The 16,789-nt window shown below is 37.6% G+C and overlaps 1 protein-coding gene across 4 annotated transcripts in view; it reads right to left on the reverse strand.

The window, feature by feature from the left end:
- The window catches only part of ZNF827 (zinc finger protein 827), a 113,502-nt gene that overhangs the window by 53,370 nt on the left and 43,343 nt on the right, over positions 1 to 16,789 (reverse strand). For all 4 annotated transcript variants that reach the window (XR_009818506.1, XR_009818505.1, XM_061993766.1 and 1 more), the window contains exons 4-5: positions 13,620 to 14,103; positions 1,469 to 1,702 (exon numbers count right to left, since the gene is read on the reverse strand). Coding sequence is in view for 2 of the 4 variants with exons in the window: in XM_061993766.1 (XP_061849750.1) it covers positions 1,469 to 1,702; positions 13,620 to 14,103 (718 nt within the window). In the remaining 2 variants the exon portion in view is untranslated. The remainder of the gene's footprint in view (positions 1 to 1,468; positions 1,703 to 13,619; positions 14,104 to 16,789) is intronic.

Genomic DNA, 16,789 nt, shown 5'->3' on the forward strand with positions numbered 1-16,789 from the left:
GCCTGCTAGTGCTGAATTAAAGATTTACAATCAAGAACCCTAGTATCTCTGAAGTACTTGACAAATCATTAAATTACAGACCTCTTTCTTCATGGAAATAGTGATATAAATGCACACGCACCAAGAAAAATAACATAAGAGGTTAACTTTCATTAGGCCGTGAACTTTTGTTACCAGAACACTACATTTGAACCAGTTACCAGTAGCAACAGTGCACCATATCAATAACCAAATCTTTCATATTTGAAGGTCTGTGAAAAATTCAGGAACTTCTGCTCTGAACAACTTTTGGACCTGTGAAACACTTTTTGCACCATTAACACAGAAGATTTGCAAATCAATTATTCAAATTCTTCTGCAAATTAAAGTATGCAGATATGAACAGCAGTGTCTTAATTACATGTTAGAATTTATGGGGGAAATCCTAGTCAAACTCTTTCAGGCACAAGCCAAGTAATTTCAGATAGGTTTTGCAAGGACCTCAGAAGTTACCAAACTTGTAAAATTTCCACTAGAACTGCTTCCGTGACTTTGATATATTTAAAAAAATTAAGTCTTGAGCAGTTTTGGAGAAGACTTAAAAACTAACCTATCCAGTTTATGTGATCTGGTCTAGATTGACCTGCTTCTGCAGAGGGGTTGGACTAGATGATCTCTAAATGTCCCTTCCAACCCTACCATTCTATGATTCTATGTGCAAATCCAGTCTCTCCGACTGACTTTCACATCTCAGTCCTAAAAACTGGTCTATTAGAAGTTCAATGCTTTTTTGTCATTCACTTAACATGTTTCCAGCATGGAGAATTAAATCCTTTTCTTTCCCTTCAAGTTAAAACTTGATTCTGACCATTAGACAAAGCATAATTCACAGCATACAGATTTTTCTTTGACTTCCTCCAGGAGGACCACTATGTATGTGTATACACATGCATACCATCTACCTGTCTGGCAGAAGGATGCTTCACACTAAGGCAAAGTTCAGATGATTTCCCTCACAGCAGAAAGTTGTCTCTGTTTACTTTTTTTTTTAAGTATATATGACAAGTTTGAGAAGAAGATATTGTCAGAGATAATAAAAGGCTTTAAAAATCATCATTTATAAAGCTATACTGGGTATTGTTCAATAAAGACATACATTCGTGTGATCTTAACAAAGTGACACATGAATAAATAGGTATCAACGTGTTTTGGTACATTTTAAAAATGACATCATCTAAAAGCTTTACAGAACCATTTCTTTTGACTTATCACACAGTCTTAAATTTGAAAACCAGAGCAGAGATAATTAGATACTATGGCAACAGATCAAACTGAGATGTCTTATGTATATGAACCTGTGTAGACAGAACTTTTCAATTGTTCTTTCACTTGCCACTGAAGCCAAGCACTTCTGCACGGCTAGAATTAATTAATCCTGCTAGTATTAAAAAAAAAAAATAAGTTGAATATTATTAAATTAAATATCTACCTGAGAGTTTCATGAGGAGCTCAGATGCTGCCTTGACTGACATGTCCTGCCTCATCACATTTGCCTGTGCTTCCTGTGGCTTGAGTTTCTCTTCAGAGATGTTTGGAGCTGAGACTTCAGATTCCTGGCTGAACACATAGCTGGACTGAGATAAGGCTGAACTTGCAGCCTCTTCATCCTTTGGCTCCTCTTTCACTTTAAATGTAGGAGTCAAGGGCTCTTTTTGATTTGCAGCTGTGAAGAGAAGGAAAGTAGTGAGACTTAATGAGGTATGTAACATATAATCACAGAGCAGCTAGTAACAGGAAGCAACCATAACCTGAGAAATGCAGGTGCTGGAAGTAAGCATGTCAGTGTTCAAAGATGCTTCAAGAGGTAAACAAACTTCTACATCTTTCATACAAGGGGACAGTTTTGAAACACAAACACCTCAAGAAGCAATCCTTCTCCTCTTACTTTTTTGTCCCTACTCCTTAAAGCATTCCCCTGGCCATTAGTATCTAGGTCTTCTGTAGGCTCTCTGAAAGTTTTAAACATCATTTCACATAAGGGCAAATTTGGCAAAGCATATAGGGAAACCTAAAAGGGAAGTAAAAATGACAAGACAGCAAATTCTTAGGTCCTAAAAGTTGGCATTTGTTAAGAAGGGAAACAGGGATTTTTTTCAGAACACAGTGCTGCACTGCAAGATGCTATTAGAGTACTGTTCTAGGTTCTACACACATAAAAAAGAAAGAGAGTAAGTTTAAAATAATCCTTTCAAATATTCCATATAAGTAACTGCAGAGCCTCAGAGACGGGTACAGAGACCTTGAGGCTGCTTAAAATCTACTCACTGAAAAAGACTGTTCTTGAATGGTCTTTTTGACGCTCCTTGACAGCAGTAGATCCTTTGCACTGTGTTTGGTTGAAGGAATAAAATCAAGAATGCCCCTTAAATAATACTTCCAAACCCAAGCAATATAAATTCATTGGGAGACTGCACAACAAAGAAGTTGCACTATTTTTCATCAGCTCTTTTTATAATTCTTTATGTTTGACCATTAAGAGCTATTTCCTTCCTTGTCTCTTGGTGGCTTTTTCTTGTTCAAAATTTCACTTTAAATTCCCAGTAACACACAGCAGATGATTTGTTCAGTGCCTCAAACTTTGATGAGTTTACATCTTTCTCACCTTTGTAAATCTCTGTCTCCACATATATGAAAGATAGAGCAAGGTCTCCATTTTATTACCTTTCTAAGCTCTCTCACTTTTTACCTCAATATGTCTCCTACATATTTTCCTCCTTCCACATGACTTTCCCCTGCCTACCTGCATGACTCTTGCAGATGATCCTTGTCAAATCTCACTTGGACTACGTAAAAGGATGAACCCCATCATCCTGTTCACAGGCTGTAGCAGGGCATTAGAAGCCAATGAGCATTGCCTGCTGCTGAGAGCTGTTTGTTTTAATCAACAGGAAAAGCTGAGGAACTGGCATATCACAGGGATGGTAGTACCCAACTGAAGGGGCAGGGTATGAACAAGTCAAACTAACCCAAAAAAATCTGGCATCAATAACCTGCTTAAGCCCATGGTCTGCTCTTTCCACTTCACTGCTTCTTACCTACTCTCTGGCCCTATGCTTTCCTGGCTTTTTTCCTCCTTCTCAGCACTTCCCCCCAAATCTGACTCCTAGAAAATCCAAATTTTCTTTGTGTTTGGTGGCTGGCTCTTTCTTTGTTTTTTAAATCTCCTACATTACCCCATGATGTGTGATGCAAGACATATTTTCAGTTCATGTTCCTGGGTTGTTTGCTTTTTCTCCTTTCTTATTGGTTTGCAAACCACTACCAAAGAGCAAGACTAAAACAAGTGGTATACACAGTGTACACATAAGTAGCATGTATGTACGCATTGCTGCTATTCATTACTTCAGAAACTAAACTACTTTAATATGTCTAATTTTTAATGTGACATATAAGTACCTTTAAAAAAAAAAAAAGCAAAAGCAGAAATCTGAAGCATGAAAGTATGCTTTAATTCATCAAATCACAAGGTAACGCTCTCAAACCATCTTAACTATCTATCTATCTATCTCTCTCTCTCTCTCTCTCTTCTTCATCCAGGTCTACACCTTTCTAGCTCAGATTATTTTGGGCTTTGACCTGGGGTGATGAATGACCACCAAAAAAAAACCAAAAAAAGACTCTAACCTTCTATGCCACACTACCCTCTGCATTCTTTCTCATTTGAAATATACTACTCTAGCTGCTACTGGTAAGAAAAAAACCTCCAACAAGGCCTGAGTGCAACTGGCAGATAGCATTCTGCCTGAACCCTCAGAGAACCTGGACAAAAATATCTCTTTCAAATTTACTCCTTTCAAGAAAGTATTAATTGAAATTGTCCCAGAAAATAAAGAAAACGTGACTCTTAGTGAAGAGGTAAAGATGCCTCACTGACAATAATCACTGTTAACCTCTGAAGCCAGCTATGTTTTTTCTATGAACCAGGGCAGAAAATGAACCAGATATAAGAAGCACTACAGACCAGGTCAGCATACACTTTTACCATTTAAAATATAGAGGCGATATTCAACTCACATACATAGACCAACATAAGTTTGCACTGATATACCATGTTCCATTATAACCCAGGTTAAGAACAATGTAAAAACATTGACACATAAATAGAACCACTGTAATAGAATTCATGTGTTATCACAGCCTTAAACTAGAAACTTTAGAGTCAGGAGCAATAGTAAGCAGCAGCAGATGCCTTATGGATTCCCCTACCACAAGAAGGAGGACCAAAGCAAGTGGAAGAATTTCTTTTGGAGGAAATTAGCATTTATTAAACTTTCCTATCACCAAGTAAAAACTCAGGAGCCAGTTTGACCCAATCCAAGGGCAGGTGTCAAGTGATACCTCTATGTTCTTCATCCTAGTGTATCCTCAAACTCTACAAGATGGAGCCAAGTTCCAATAGCTCAGACAACATAAAAATCCAAGGTAGGTCACATCAGAGTTTACACAGTTTCATGATAGTGGCACATCTAGAATGACTGGAACAGGGCATTCACTGAGTTTCCCACCTTTCCTCTGTCTCATTCTCCCTCTCTCTCTACCCCACACATTAGCTCTCTTACTGTGACTGCACATGCTGCTATAAACATGTGCTCCCTCACACTTCTGTACCACTACTTAGAATGATAAAACTATGTTGACAATAAATCTACCAGCACAACATCAGTCATAATATAAACAGAGCTCTTCATGAGGTCTATGTGCTCAGTTTGTGTGTCTACAAGAAGTCATCCATGAGAAATATAAAACATGCTCAGGGTCCTGCAATCCAAAGAAAGTCCTGAAGATGTGCATTTGGTAGCATTGCCTGAAGGGGAAAAGAAATCCAGGCTATTATTCTTTTCCATATTGATGGCTCTGCCTACTCTAGCTGCTTTGCAAGACAGAAGACAGAATTAATGCATTAAGAAAGAAGTAGAGGTTTATTTCTTTAATTATGTGACAGCACATTCCTTAAGCTGACCACATTTTCCAAAAATCAAACATTTTAATTGTAGACAAATCATGAAAATGTAAGTTATTTACCTAATTTTTCTTTCACTAGAAGACAAAAGCAAATAAAATCAGACAATAGGGTCCATTTCAACCCAACTGCTTCAGTTAATGAGGCTTTCACTCTTTCCTGAAATATACTAGAGTAGATTCCAATATAAACAAATCCCAAATAGAAAGACAAATTTAAAAAGGGGAGGTTGTACAGCCTATCAGATCCATACAATAAAACTGGATGAGAGGAAAAAACCGCACTCAAAACCAAAAATCAAACTATTCCCAAAACAACAAAACTCCAGACCACTGTTGCCTGTGTCCCATCCTGGATTCAGAATTATGGGCAAAATTGCTAGCACATGAGAAATAGCAACTATTATGCATCCACTAGTCTTGCTAGTGAGAACAATTAACAGATGCAAGAAAAAGCACTGAAAACAGTGAAAATAAAAGATTATTGAAACTAGTTTTTTTTAAAAAAACTATGATTGAGAAATCTTAAAAATTACAACAAGGCAAGGATTAAAAACATGATGTTGAAGTCTATTAAAGTGTATTTGAAGTACAAAATTATTACTTCCCAGAAGGAATAACATCTTCTATCTACATACAAAAATAGACACACATACATATATTTAATTTGTATCTAATTTACATTCATTCTGAACTGCAATGAGAACAGACTGAAAGATGAGTTGCCTGCAGACTGTATAAAAAAACCCCAACAGTTTAATTTTGAAACACACGGTAAGGAAAAATAAACCCAACACACCCAGCAAATGCAACCAACAGGCAGCAGTCTGTCAAGCTGGGTTGGTAATTCTCCATTTGTTTTATGTCCAGAAAAAAGACAGATCAAAGAATATTCCAGACTGCAGATTTTTATCTTTCTGGTAACTGGAATAATTTGATTCATTTTGCAAAAGTAGATGATAAAAGTTATAACACTTTCCTCAAACTGACAAATGCCACAAGAAAAGTTTTGGGCATCTGCCACTATGTGGAACACTCCAATACATAGGAACTGCCAACTGCATCAGTCCACTTAAGAGGATTTCTAAATGCTCAAAACGTTTATAATTGAAAAGAAGAATGGGCTGATTACTTCAAGCCAAGCTCAATGTTACAAGTAACAATCAACAAGGAGATGGTCACCATTCTAGCTATCTGAGCAAGAACATAAGAAAGAAAAAAGAACTCACAAGAAAAATGCTGCTATGAAAGAGTCCACGAGAAAAAGTTTCTACAGAGTCTGGGTTGAAAGGAACTGTGATGAAAACACCACAGCACACTGCTGTGCCATCATATTATTTTACAAGTGAGTACAGCCATAAAGATGAGAGACAGTAGACCAGTGATAGCTGAGGGAAAAGGGGGAAGAGAGGGGACAATCCAAAAGGTACTGCAAGTTGAACTGGTCTCCTTGAGATCTTGGGAGGAAATCCTCCCCTTGTGATTTTCCTCAAAGCCGCTACAGCAAGAAAACCAGGGCATGACTACCTGAGGAAGAAAGGACAGTGTTTTATCCAGGTCCTACTGGAGCTTGAGCATCTGAATGACACGGGGAGCCTTCCATTCCAGGTGGTAAACTGTGAGCTGCTGTTGTTAAAAGAAACCACAGATCTCTGATACATCAGTTCTGTGGTATTTGGAAGACACATTTACCTGACATCATCACTGTCTTGAAGGCAGCTGTGGCCACTAAAGGGTATGACTTGAGTCTTCCACTATTTTTGATCTAATAATTGAAATGTGCAGATAGGTGTTGGCATTCTGTATGGAGACTATAGCTTATATGTGATGACATTCAAGACCAGACTAAGGGCTACAAGCACAGCAGAAGAAGCCACAAGTGAGCCAACCGCTTTGCAACGAAAACCTGTGCAATTGGAACCCACTGGAGAATCTCCGAATTAAAATCCAATTGGGCTGACAAATTATGTTCAATTTATTAAATATAGAGAGTGTCTATACTGTTAAGTGGCCCAAAAAGAGAAATACTATTCTTCTGGCAGGACAGTATACCTGGTCTCATTTTTTCTTAGTGTCTTCTGTCCTGGAGTATTAATCTGTTCCAGAGTACCTCACATTAACTCACCCTCCTGGGAGTCACTAACTGAATTATATCTCATTTTGGAAGCCCGCTGCTTTGCCTTCAGCCAAATAAACTAACCCATAGACTTCCAAGGAAGACGATGGGAACTAGAAAAGAAAAAGCTACTTATGACTCAAGGGTGCTGAGCATTAAAACATTTATTTTTACCAAAGCAGTGGAACAGCAGAATAGACAATTATGAGAAGTGTGATGAGGCTAAGACTTGCCACCTTTGGGCCTCTAGAGATCACTTAAAATAAGTAAGATGGCTTGGAAGGTGCTGTAAGTATGTTAAAAATGTGTGTATGCAGAGGTTAAGAAAAGGTCAGATAACTACCCACATCTTCTCTAAAGCTGCTTTGCATTTAAGGAGCTGTAGTGAAGCTAAATGAGACACAGCACTGGAGAACAATCAGTTTTGCTACCGTCGCCTTAAAATTTCATAATGTTCTAATCCAAGTGAAATGGAGGAATTAGTAAAAATTCTAACTGCTAAACAAAATCATCTTCTCCTTTTGCGTAAAAATCAAAATAACAGCAAAAGAAGTAAAATTCTGGGGAAGGTAGAGAAAAGAGAGAAAGGAGAGTGAAAGTGGCAATGGGAAATTTGTTGCTGATAGGAAAGAATTGTTTGCAGTATGAAAATTTATTTTCTCTACACAGGAATAGAAACAGAGAAGGAGAGAAGAACCACCAGACAGACCTTTTTATTTGTTTAAGAAAACACTACCTGAAGCAAACAGAGATGATTGAACTAACAATTTACATTTCCCATTTTGGGTAGATGTGACAGAAAGGCTGATGATCTAGGACCAGAGTAATGGTGTAATCAGGGAAGCAAAAAAGCCATCAGTCTATTCTAGTCTTACACTCGAAGTATAAGTGTTTGCATAGCTATTAAAACTAAATTGTAAGCAGAGAGCTGGTTCAGAATCATATTCATGTCTTTTTTTCAAGTTGTATTGGGCTAAGTACACAAAACCCCAGTTTGTTACCCTGCATTTTAAAAGACTGAATCAGAACAATCTACATTGCTTTATCTCGCTAAATTCTATATATTTCTTCAAGGTGTAAAACATGATGACTACAATTTTAAAGATGTTGAGAAAGAGCAGATCTAAGACCAGCAACTGCTGAAAAAAGATTATAAGGATGGTGACATATCAGTGGCAAAGATTAGTACAAGCTTTTGTTTGCCTGAGTTTTAATTAGCCCTGCTATTGCCCTTTTCCAGATTTATTTTAATTTAAAAGGTCTATATGGAAGTCATGAAAACATGAATCTGGAGAGACACTTCAAAGGGAGATTTGATGACATCAGGGGTATTTACACTGACAGCAGCATTATGAAATACACAGTATTTTTAAATTGAGGCTATGGCTCAATAATTGGCAGTCCTGTGCACTTACATATTCTAATTGAAATTTTACATTCTGGCGTAAACTATGAATCCTAAATAGAGGCAGCGCGGACTTTTCTTTGAAATTTGCTACACAAATACATCAATTATGACAATTTAATTGGACATGCTTTTATTTTATTAAAAATAGCTATTTGAAGAGTTCAAGCCAGTCAGTTCAGTACTGTCAACGGCAAATGTTAAAACATTTCAAATTACTTGTGTTAGCTTTAAGGAATGCAGTAATTTTCAAGAGCCAAACAGAACAAAAAAAAAAAAAGTGATTATGTAGCTTATTTATTAATATTTTGTATGTAGCTGTCTGATGATTTACTATTTCATTATTCCATTAATGGAATCGTCTAATGAAACATCAATGCAAAGTCCAAGTACTATGGACAGTCACCAAAATCCCACAGTGACATTATTTTCCAAAAGAAAGATTTGACTCCTCACATGATAGTGACTGCAGATATGACTGGCAGAAGATACGGTTTCTCATTTGTTCAAGAGGCCAGCCCCAAACCCTCAGAATATTATCTCTGCTTCCCTCTCTCTCTATTTTAAAGTTTTTCCATGCAAGTAACTTGGGGAATATAAAAAGAATGGCAGACGCAGGACACACTTGATAATATACCCTGTCACAAGATGAAGAGACATGCTTTCTAGATGGTGAATACAGAGGGGTGGAGGAGCGAGGCCAGAAATGAAGTATGCTTTACAATTACTGTTTCCACACAGAATTCCTTTGAGATCAATAACACAAGAATCCCATTCATTTTGATGGGATTCATTTATTTTCGAATGTTATGAAAAGTAACTGCCGCACATAACACAAGCACAGTGATAACTTCACTGGAGTAGGCTGGCCAATGTAATTTGGATCATTGTGAAAGACAGTGTTTATTACAGAAGAAAACAAGTCTTAGAAGTGGGTGGAAGGGTGTCAGTATTTAAAGAGGTGTGTTCTATAATCTCTGCCACCTTTGCAAATTAAGATATGAACGCAGTTACAAAGTTTCAATGTGGAATTAATGAACCGGGGGAAGAAAATATTCTTGAAAAGCACTGATCCAGCAAAGAATTTGGGTAACTTAAAGCATACAAACAGACCTACTGAAATAATGGGGGAAAATTTGAAAGTAAAAACATGCCCACACTTAAATATTCTTCCATTTATATGTTAAAAGTCATCTGCTAATTGCCTTTACAAAAAAGAATCCTTTCCAAATTTAAATAAACTTTGGGGAATCCTGTAAAATTTCTTGTGAATTCAAAAGCATCTCCCCCTTAAACTGGAACCTAGAGAATGGAACACGGGAAGAAAAAATAATTTTTAAAAAAATCAAGTTTTGTTCTTTTTAGATTTACATTTGGTAATTTGCATTACGCCTTATTCCTAAAGCATATAACTAAAAGTCGTTCTGGCAAGCAATGGCATATAATGAGGGCTGAAGGGATTTCAAATGGTCACCAACACCAGTATTTCTCAACCTCTTTAAATCTAAAGCTCCTTTAAGTCTTTCCCCTTCTGAAGAAAAAAAATCAGAGGTCATTTTGAGCAGTGTCATCACAATTAATTTCTAGCCCACTCAAAATTAGGTCTAACTCTGAACAGGTACATTTTCCCCCCATTTTGCTTCTTTTCAGATTGCTGCTTATTTTTATTCAGATGAACTGTCTCGAAACTCCTTCTGATGTCCTATGGTTCACTGACCAAGATCTAGTCCATCCTATTGCCTAATATGTGATCAACTAAATCTGACAGTTATCTAACCTGTTTGTAGAATTCTCCAATGCAGAGATGCCACAACTCCTCCAGTCAAACTACCATGGAGATTTAACTACCCCAACTTTTGTAAAGATTTTTCTAATGCCAACTTAAAACCTACAGCAACAGAAACCTCTTGGGTTTTGTCCTAATTACAATTGACCACCAGCACATTATTTCGTTCTCCCCATTACAAACTTTTTAATGCATTAAAGGCTTATAAATCACTCTCCTTAGTCTCCTCTATAGGCTTCACAAACTGTCTCCCTTTTATCCATCCTCACCGGACATGTTTGCTAAACCTCCAGTCATTTCTGCTGCTCTCCTTTCAAGTCCTTCCAAATGTCCACACTCTTCATTAACTATAGTGCCAAAACCCTGGACTTCAGCAAGACTGAGAAGAGCAGGACTGTTTACCTCTTCTTTGAGGCTGTTTATATACATCCCAGTACAACTGCTGGTTTAGCACCAGCATGACATTGTTAACTGCTGTTCCCTTCCCACAGAACTGTTACCTAGCTAGTTCCTGGTTTTGTATTTGTGCAACTGTTCACTGAACAGCTGCACATTTTTAACACATCTCTTCTGACTACGATTCTCTTATTTTGACTGTAAACTACTTTCAGTGTTTTCAAACCATCTAATACCCTTTTCATCTGGACTAGAAAGGTATTGCATTGCACAATCAGAAATAACAGAGTCAAGATTATATACATGCTCATTAAGATTCAATTTTATAATTCATAAATGTTAATGAGCATGAATTTTGTACCATCTTTCACCCTAGGTGCACCGGTTAAACTTCTGGAAACTGTTACTCTCAGGTCTGAAGGGAGACCAGCTCTCCTGAGTCACACGCTTGGAAGAAAAAGAAGCTGAAACTGCATAGAAATTAAAACCAACAGGCCCTGAGGTGTCCATGACAGAGGAGGCATACAAACTGACACCAACCAAGAAGAGGAGCAATAAACATTGGCAAGCAAAAATAAATGTTCATTTAAACCATCAATATTCAGTAAGAATAAATGCCAAATTTTAAAAGTCTAAATATCTATCTACTGCTTCCTTCTTAGCCACAAGGCCTGTCAAAGAAGAAAATTAGATTGTTTTGACATAATTTAGTCTCGACAAATCTATGTTGGCTGTTACAATTGGCATGTAAAAACTGTGATGTCAAAAGATTTATATCACTGAAAAGGTAGGGCCAATAATTGAAGTTCTGAAGGGTCTAACAAGACAGTGTCATAATAAAGGGATCAATTAAAGGAACTTGGTTCAGCACAGCAAGTAGTTTGAAAAAAATGTAGCTAACACTCTTGCTAAAAGAGAATACTTTCTCCTACTCTAAATTTATGCATACTGTATGGAGGAAAGCATGAGCTAAATGTATATAACACAATACATATCTCAGGAGAAAAGAAATTCCTTTTAACATTGCTCTTCTTGTGTAGTAAACTTGGTGACTAGCAGTACATTTTCATCCAAATGTGCACACATACAAAATTACAGATACATCTCACTCCCCCAGTGACTTTATAACATGTTGCTAGGTAACAGTGCATACAAGTCAGGTTTCAAGACCTTTAGTAAGTCACCATAAAATAACTGCATAGGCCTTATGCATGAATAATGTACATTTGTATCCTCCTTCTGATGCCAATAGATCAAACACTGAAAACATGATCGTCTGCCAAACTGTAAACAGCTCCCCATCAACTGCTACACAAAAATCAACACATCAAAATGTATGTTTTCTCAGCTTTCAGGTTTTTCCCCCCCTCTCCTGCTTTCTGCTCCGATTCTTGCTACACACAGCCATCATGAGCACTACCAAGTCAGAACAGTTGATGTGTTGAGTGCACAGCAACCCAAATTTAAGATAGATGTCAGAAAGACGATATATATGGGACAGCTGTCTTACAGCAAAAAAAATGGATTTCATGTTGACTCCAAATTTGAAACTCAATTAAAAATTAGTATAACTAAAAAGAGGTACAAGCAAAAAAAAAAAAAAAAAAAAAAAAGACTCGTCCTCTTTCAATTTATGTTGGTCATAATAATAAATTCTATTAATAGATTTTTTTTTTTAAAGGAAAGTTTTCTGTGGCTTCTTCCAATCCAAAGAGAAAAGACTTTTTGTTAGATCATTTTACTTCCTGCTTGTCCTTAGCTCTTTTCCCTTTTCCTGGTTGGCTTCATGAAGCCTCAGGCTTGATTTCCTGTGTTTACCCATTCTACTTGACTCCCCATAGAACTGTGATCCCAGAGGTATAAAGGTCCAGACAGATGAGGACAGCAAGCCTTTCCAAAATATATGGCTGGGGTTTCACCAAGGTAATGGCATTAGGGACAGATCTAATTCCTTAGCTTACCTGACGACAAAATTTGCTAAAATGTAACTTACACTCTGGTTAAAGGAAAAAAGTGACCAATTTTTCTCTATTGAAATGATTATCTTCTATTTTCAAGACTAAAATTTGCCATAGGAACGGGCATCAACTTGTAAAACAGAAGTTTCTTCAGTGACACCTTTCTCTTTAAAAATAGTAAAGGCCAGTTCTGAAAAAAATTAGTCTTGAACATCCCCCTATCCTGTCCACAGTTCTGAAGTGTTCAGTCAAATCAGTGAAAGAGCACATTAAATATAATAGATTCATCCTAAATACATCTTCCACTTCAGTCTCACAGGTGAGTATCATTCTTACACCAATAATCTGACAGTGAAAGAAAACACAACACATTCTTTGCATTAGATATAGATTTCACTTAAAATTGTAAAGAAATTTAAAAGCTGTTCATTAATCTATAGGATCACCTTCTTTAAAGTGTTAATAATCAAGAAAAGCAGTAACATTCATATTTCACATGTATTTAACTGTTAGACCTCAAATACCACTCTGAATTGAAGTGACCAACATTTTATTGGTCTTATTTAACAGCTAGGTAAAGGCAGAGAACTTAAGAGACGAATTTTGTAACACGTTGGGCACCTACAATCATCAGCGATTTCAAAGCAGAACCATTGGTATTTAGCATGCTTAAAAAATAAAACAAATTAGATTTGCCACAGTAATAGTCAATGAACATGAAAGCCTGCATAAAAAAATCTCACTCCAAATCCCAGCAATTAAACAGTAAAATTCCTCTCTTCACTCAGTGTTTCCCCTTTTCTCTCTGTCATGCACCTCTCTTTATCAAAGAACCAAGAAATTCTAAGTTAAGAAGTCACAATGTTTTTCTCCCTGCAATTCCATGACTTAACAAACTCAAGCAAAGTGTGTCTTAGCCCACAAAGGAGCAGCTGATGCTGCTGCTTGCTGCTTGATTACCTGACAGCTTCATAAGAAAATCTGATGCCATCTTGACAGAGATGTCTTGGCTGAATAGTGCTGATGCTGTATTGGCCACAAAGTCAGAGGAGTCTTTCAGCTTTGTGTTGTTGGGGGCTCTGTCAACAGTGCTAAGAGCAAAAGGTGCAGCTGAGATGCCATTGTCATCTTTGGGCTCTTCTTTCACTAGTAAAGGTGGAATACCTCCACCAGACTGCCCAGCCACATCAGTTGTTTTAGACACAGATGCTGATCCCGTAAGGTCAGGTCCACTTCCTTCCCTCTGTGGTCCCAGGCAGGAGTCACTATTTAGCTGTGGTGACCCCTTCACTTCTGTTTCTGGTATTTCCTCCTTCACTTTGGATTCTGTCCTGAGGAAATGTTGATGGCAACGCATATGGAGTTTCAGGCTGAAGTGGCGGGAGGAGGTAAAAGGGCATAGCTGGCATTGAAAGGTCTCACCCCTATCCTGGTGCTGATGAACCTGGTTCAAGAGATGAAAGAAACACTGTATTAAGCAAATCAGTTTACTAGCATAGACATCTCAACTCTATACTTCTCACACCACTTAAAAAAAAATGAGCGAACTCTTAATTCTTGTGCACTTAGAAAGAGGTCAGGCACCAAGAACAGCAGGATTCTTTCACACATTAGTCGAAGAACATAAACATTAGACTCAACTGAAAAAGAATATCAGGAGCATCTGTTTCTGCAGCATGGAAATGATGAAGGCTACTTTGGGTGGAATAGTTCTTACAACCACATCCTGATGATCTGACAGTGCATAAAAAGACTTCCAAGTTGTAACTAGTAGCTTTCCTGGTTCAGAAACAAACAAAAACCCACTCCTCTATCTATTACACGATCTGCTAAGCATGACCATGATGTGCAATCATGTCATAAATAACAATTGCTGAGAACAACCCAGTAAAACATGAACCTGCATAGAACGTCCATCATCTACTCAAGTATTGTTAGAGTAAAAACACAGCACCTGGGAGTACCAATATGCTACTGAAATACAACCATGAGAGATGGTGTTTGCCATTTTTTCTGTTTTATCAGACAGTTAATGACCACAGTTAATCTTGCTGTCCTCATATTTTGACTGCATGATCCAGTAATGTGGCTATGATGCCTAGTATCCTCAGGCCTGATCCCAATTACCTTTTAAAGAGAACTCTACCCAATCATCCATATGGGATGATTTACATATTATTTGAAAAGATACACTCATTAATATAGACTAGATACATATAATCATACAATTCCTTGTTTAAGACAGTGGTCATGAAAGGGAAGAGATAATTGAGCCCAGCATAACAGTGGCAAGTATATCAAAAGCTTTTTTTCCTATACCTCAAAGATTATTTTGAAATCCTCACAGTAGAACTCCAGGCTTCTCCCTGGAGAAAGACAGGCAAATAACACATTTTGTCCTTACTAATTTATGAACACGTGATCAGGACAAATGGCACCAGACTGAGCTCCACACATTCATTTTCATTTGTGACTTGAGCTCATTGGAAACTTTTCAGTGAGACAGATTTTTGTTGGAAAATGGCAATTTGTTGAACATGAAATATTTCACCTGAAATATGAAGAGGTTTGTGAACTCTTGGCAAACACAGCATGTTTACCTACTCTACTCAGTAGCACTCTCACTCCTGCTCCCTGGGTTTTGCTCAGAAGCAAGCCAGTTGTGTTAGAGATATAAGGCTCTCTCCTATAGGCTGGGAGCCCCAAAGCCCCAAGAGGTCCAGTTGTAATCAAAGCTCAGCTTTACACCAAGGAGCCTGGAAAAGCCAGCTTTAACCAAGGCTTTTAGTACTTTCCACTTTCCCATAGAGCTGAGATCTAGATCCTGAGAGTCCCAGTACAAAACACTGGAGTAACAATAGCATTTCCCGAACACAACTCTGTCAAAACTCATGTTGGAATTTCCCATGGTTATAGATTTGGCTTGATTAATTTTCTACATAGTAAAAGGAATTCAGTCAATGCTCATATCTGGCATTAAGAGCTCTACACATACACAGGACCTGAATTCAGGTCTGCTGAAATGTGAAGTTGGGAGACATCACTCTCTCAGTCCTTTTCACATTCAGTGAAGACACATTTCATTAGTGCTGTATAACTTTTCATTCAGTAGTTCTTCAAGGGCTCCAGAGATTAGGTACTTAACAAAGAGATACCAAAAGAGAATTTCTCTTGGCTGGCCGCTTCACAGAATGCCATTCTCAGTATTGTATAAACATGACATTTACAGACAAAGTAATTCTGGAATCTTATAATTGCACCTGACAACAAGAAAAAGAATTAGAAGCTAATGCTAAACCTAAGAAAGTTTTAAAGCAGCAACCTTGCAGAAGAACAGCAGCCCAATAAATTCTAAATAATAACAGGTTACAACAGAAATGCCAACCAGATTGCTAGTCTCCACAACTGGAAACAGGATGGTCTGTGAGCAGAGCAGTATGTAAGCACTCTTCTTCACGAAGAGCAAAAGAGATGTGCTAAGGGTAGCAAGCACTCTCACCATGGCAACTTTGTCTCTTACACCCACTGAGATTCCATGTGCCAGGGTTTCTCTCCAGGATCCCCTTCAATCAACATTTCCCTGCCTACATACTTAACTACTACTTCTAGCGGCCCCTTATCACAACCACCAATACACTGGCTTCTGAAGGCTGTTACTGCTGCAGCCATGTGGCAAAGTCTGTGTAGGAGCCCACCTTCTCTCCCCAGAAGTATGGCATGCCACCTCTGCAATACCTTTGACAATGGATGAGAATAGGGGTAGTGATTCATCTGATTTGGATTTTTCTCCTGCTCAAAGACAACAGCAGCATCATCAATGGATTGCTCATAAAATAAGGTATATTTATAACTTGCAGACAAGGAATGCCAGAATTCAAGACCAAATATTTATAGTTTTGAAAAGAAGTATTCCAGATCTACCAACAAAAAACCAGAAACAACCTCAACAAAAAGCAAAACAAAACAAAATAAACCCAAAAATCCAAAATCAACATCAAGTCCATCCCTGGGTCCAGTCCCATTTTCTTTTAATTCCCTAAAAAAAAACCAAACCCCATTCATTTAAAAATTTGAACTCTGTTAGAAATAGAAACTAAGAATTAAAGTCCCTTTAGAAGAAAAAGTATCCT

Source organism: Colius striatus, chromosome 3 (genome assembly GCF_028858725.1).
Source record: "Colius striatus isolate bColStr4 chromosome 3, bColStr4.1.hap1, whole genome shotgun sequence".
NCBI classification, from domain to species: Eukaryota; Metazoa; Chordata; class Aves; order Coliiformes; family Coliidae; genus Colius; species Colius striatus.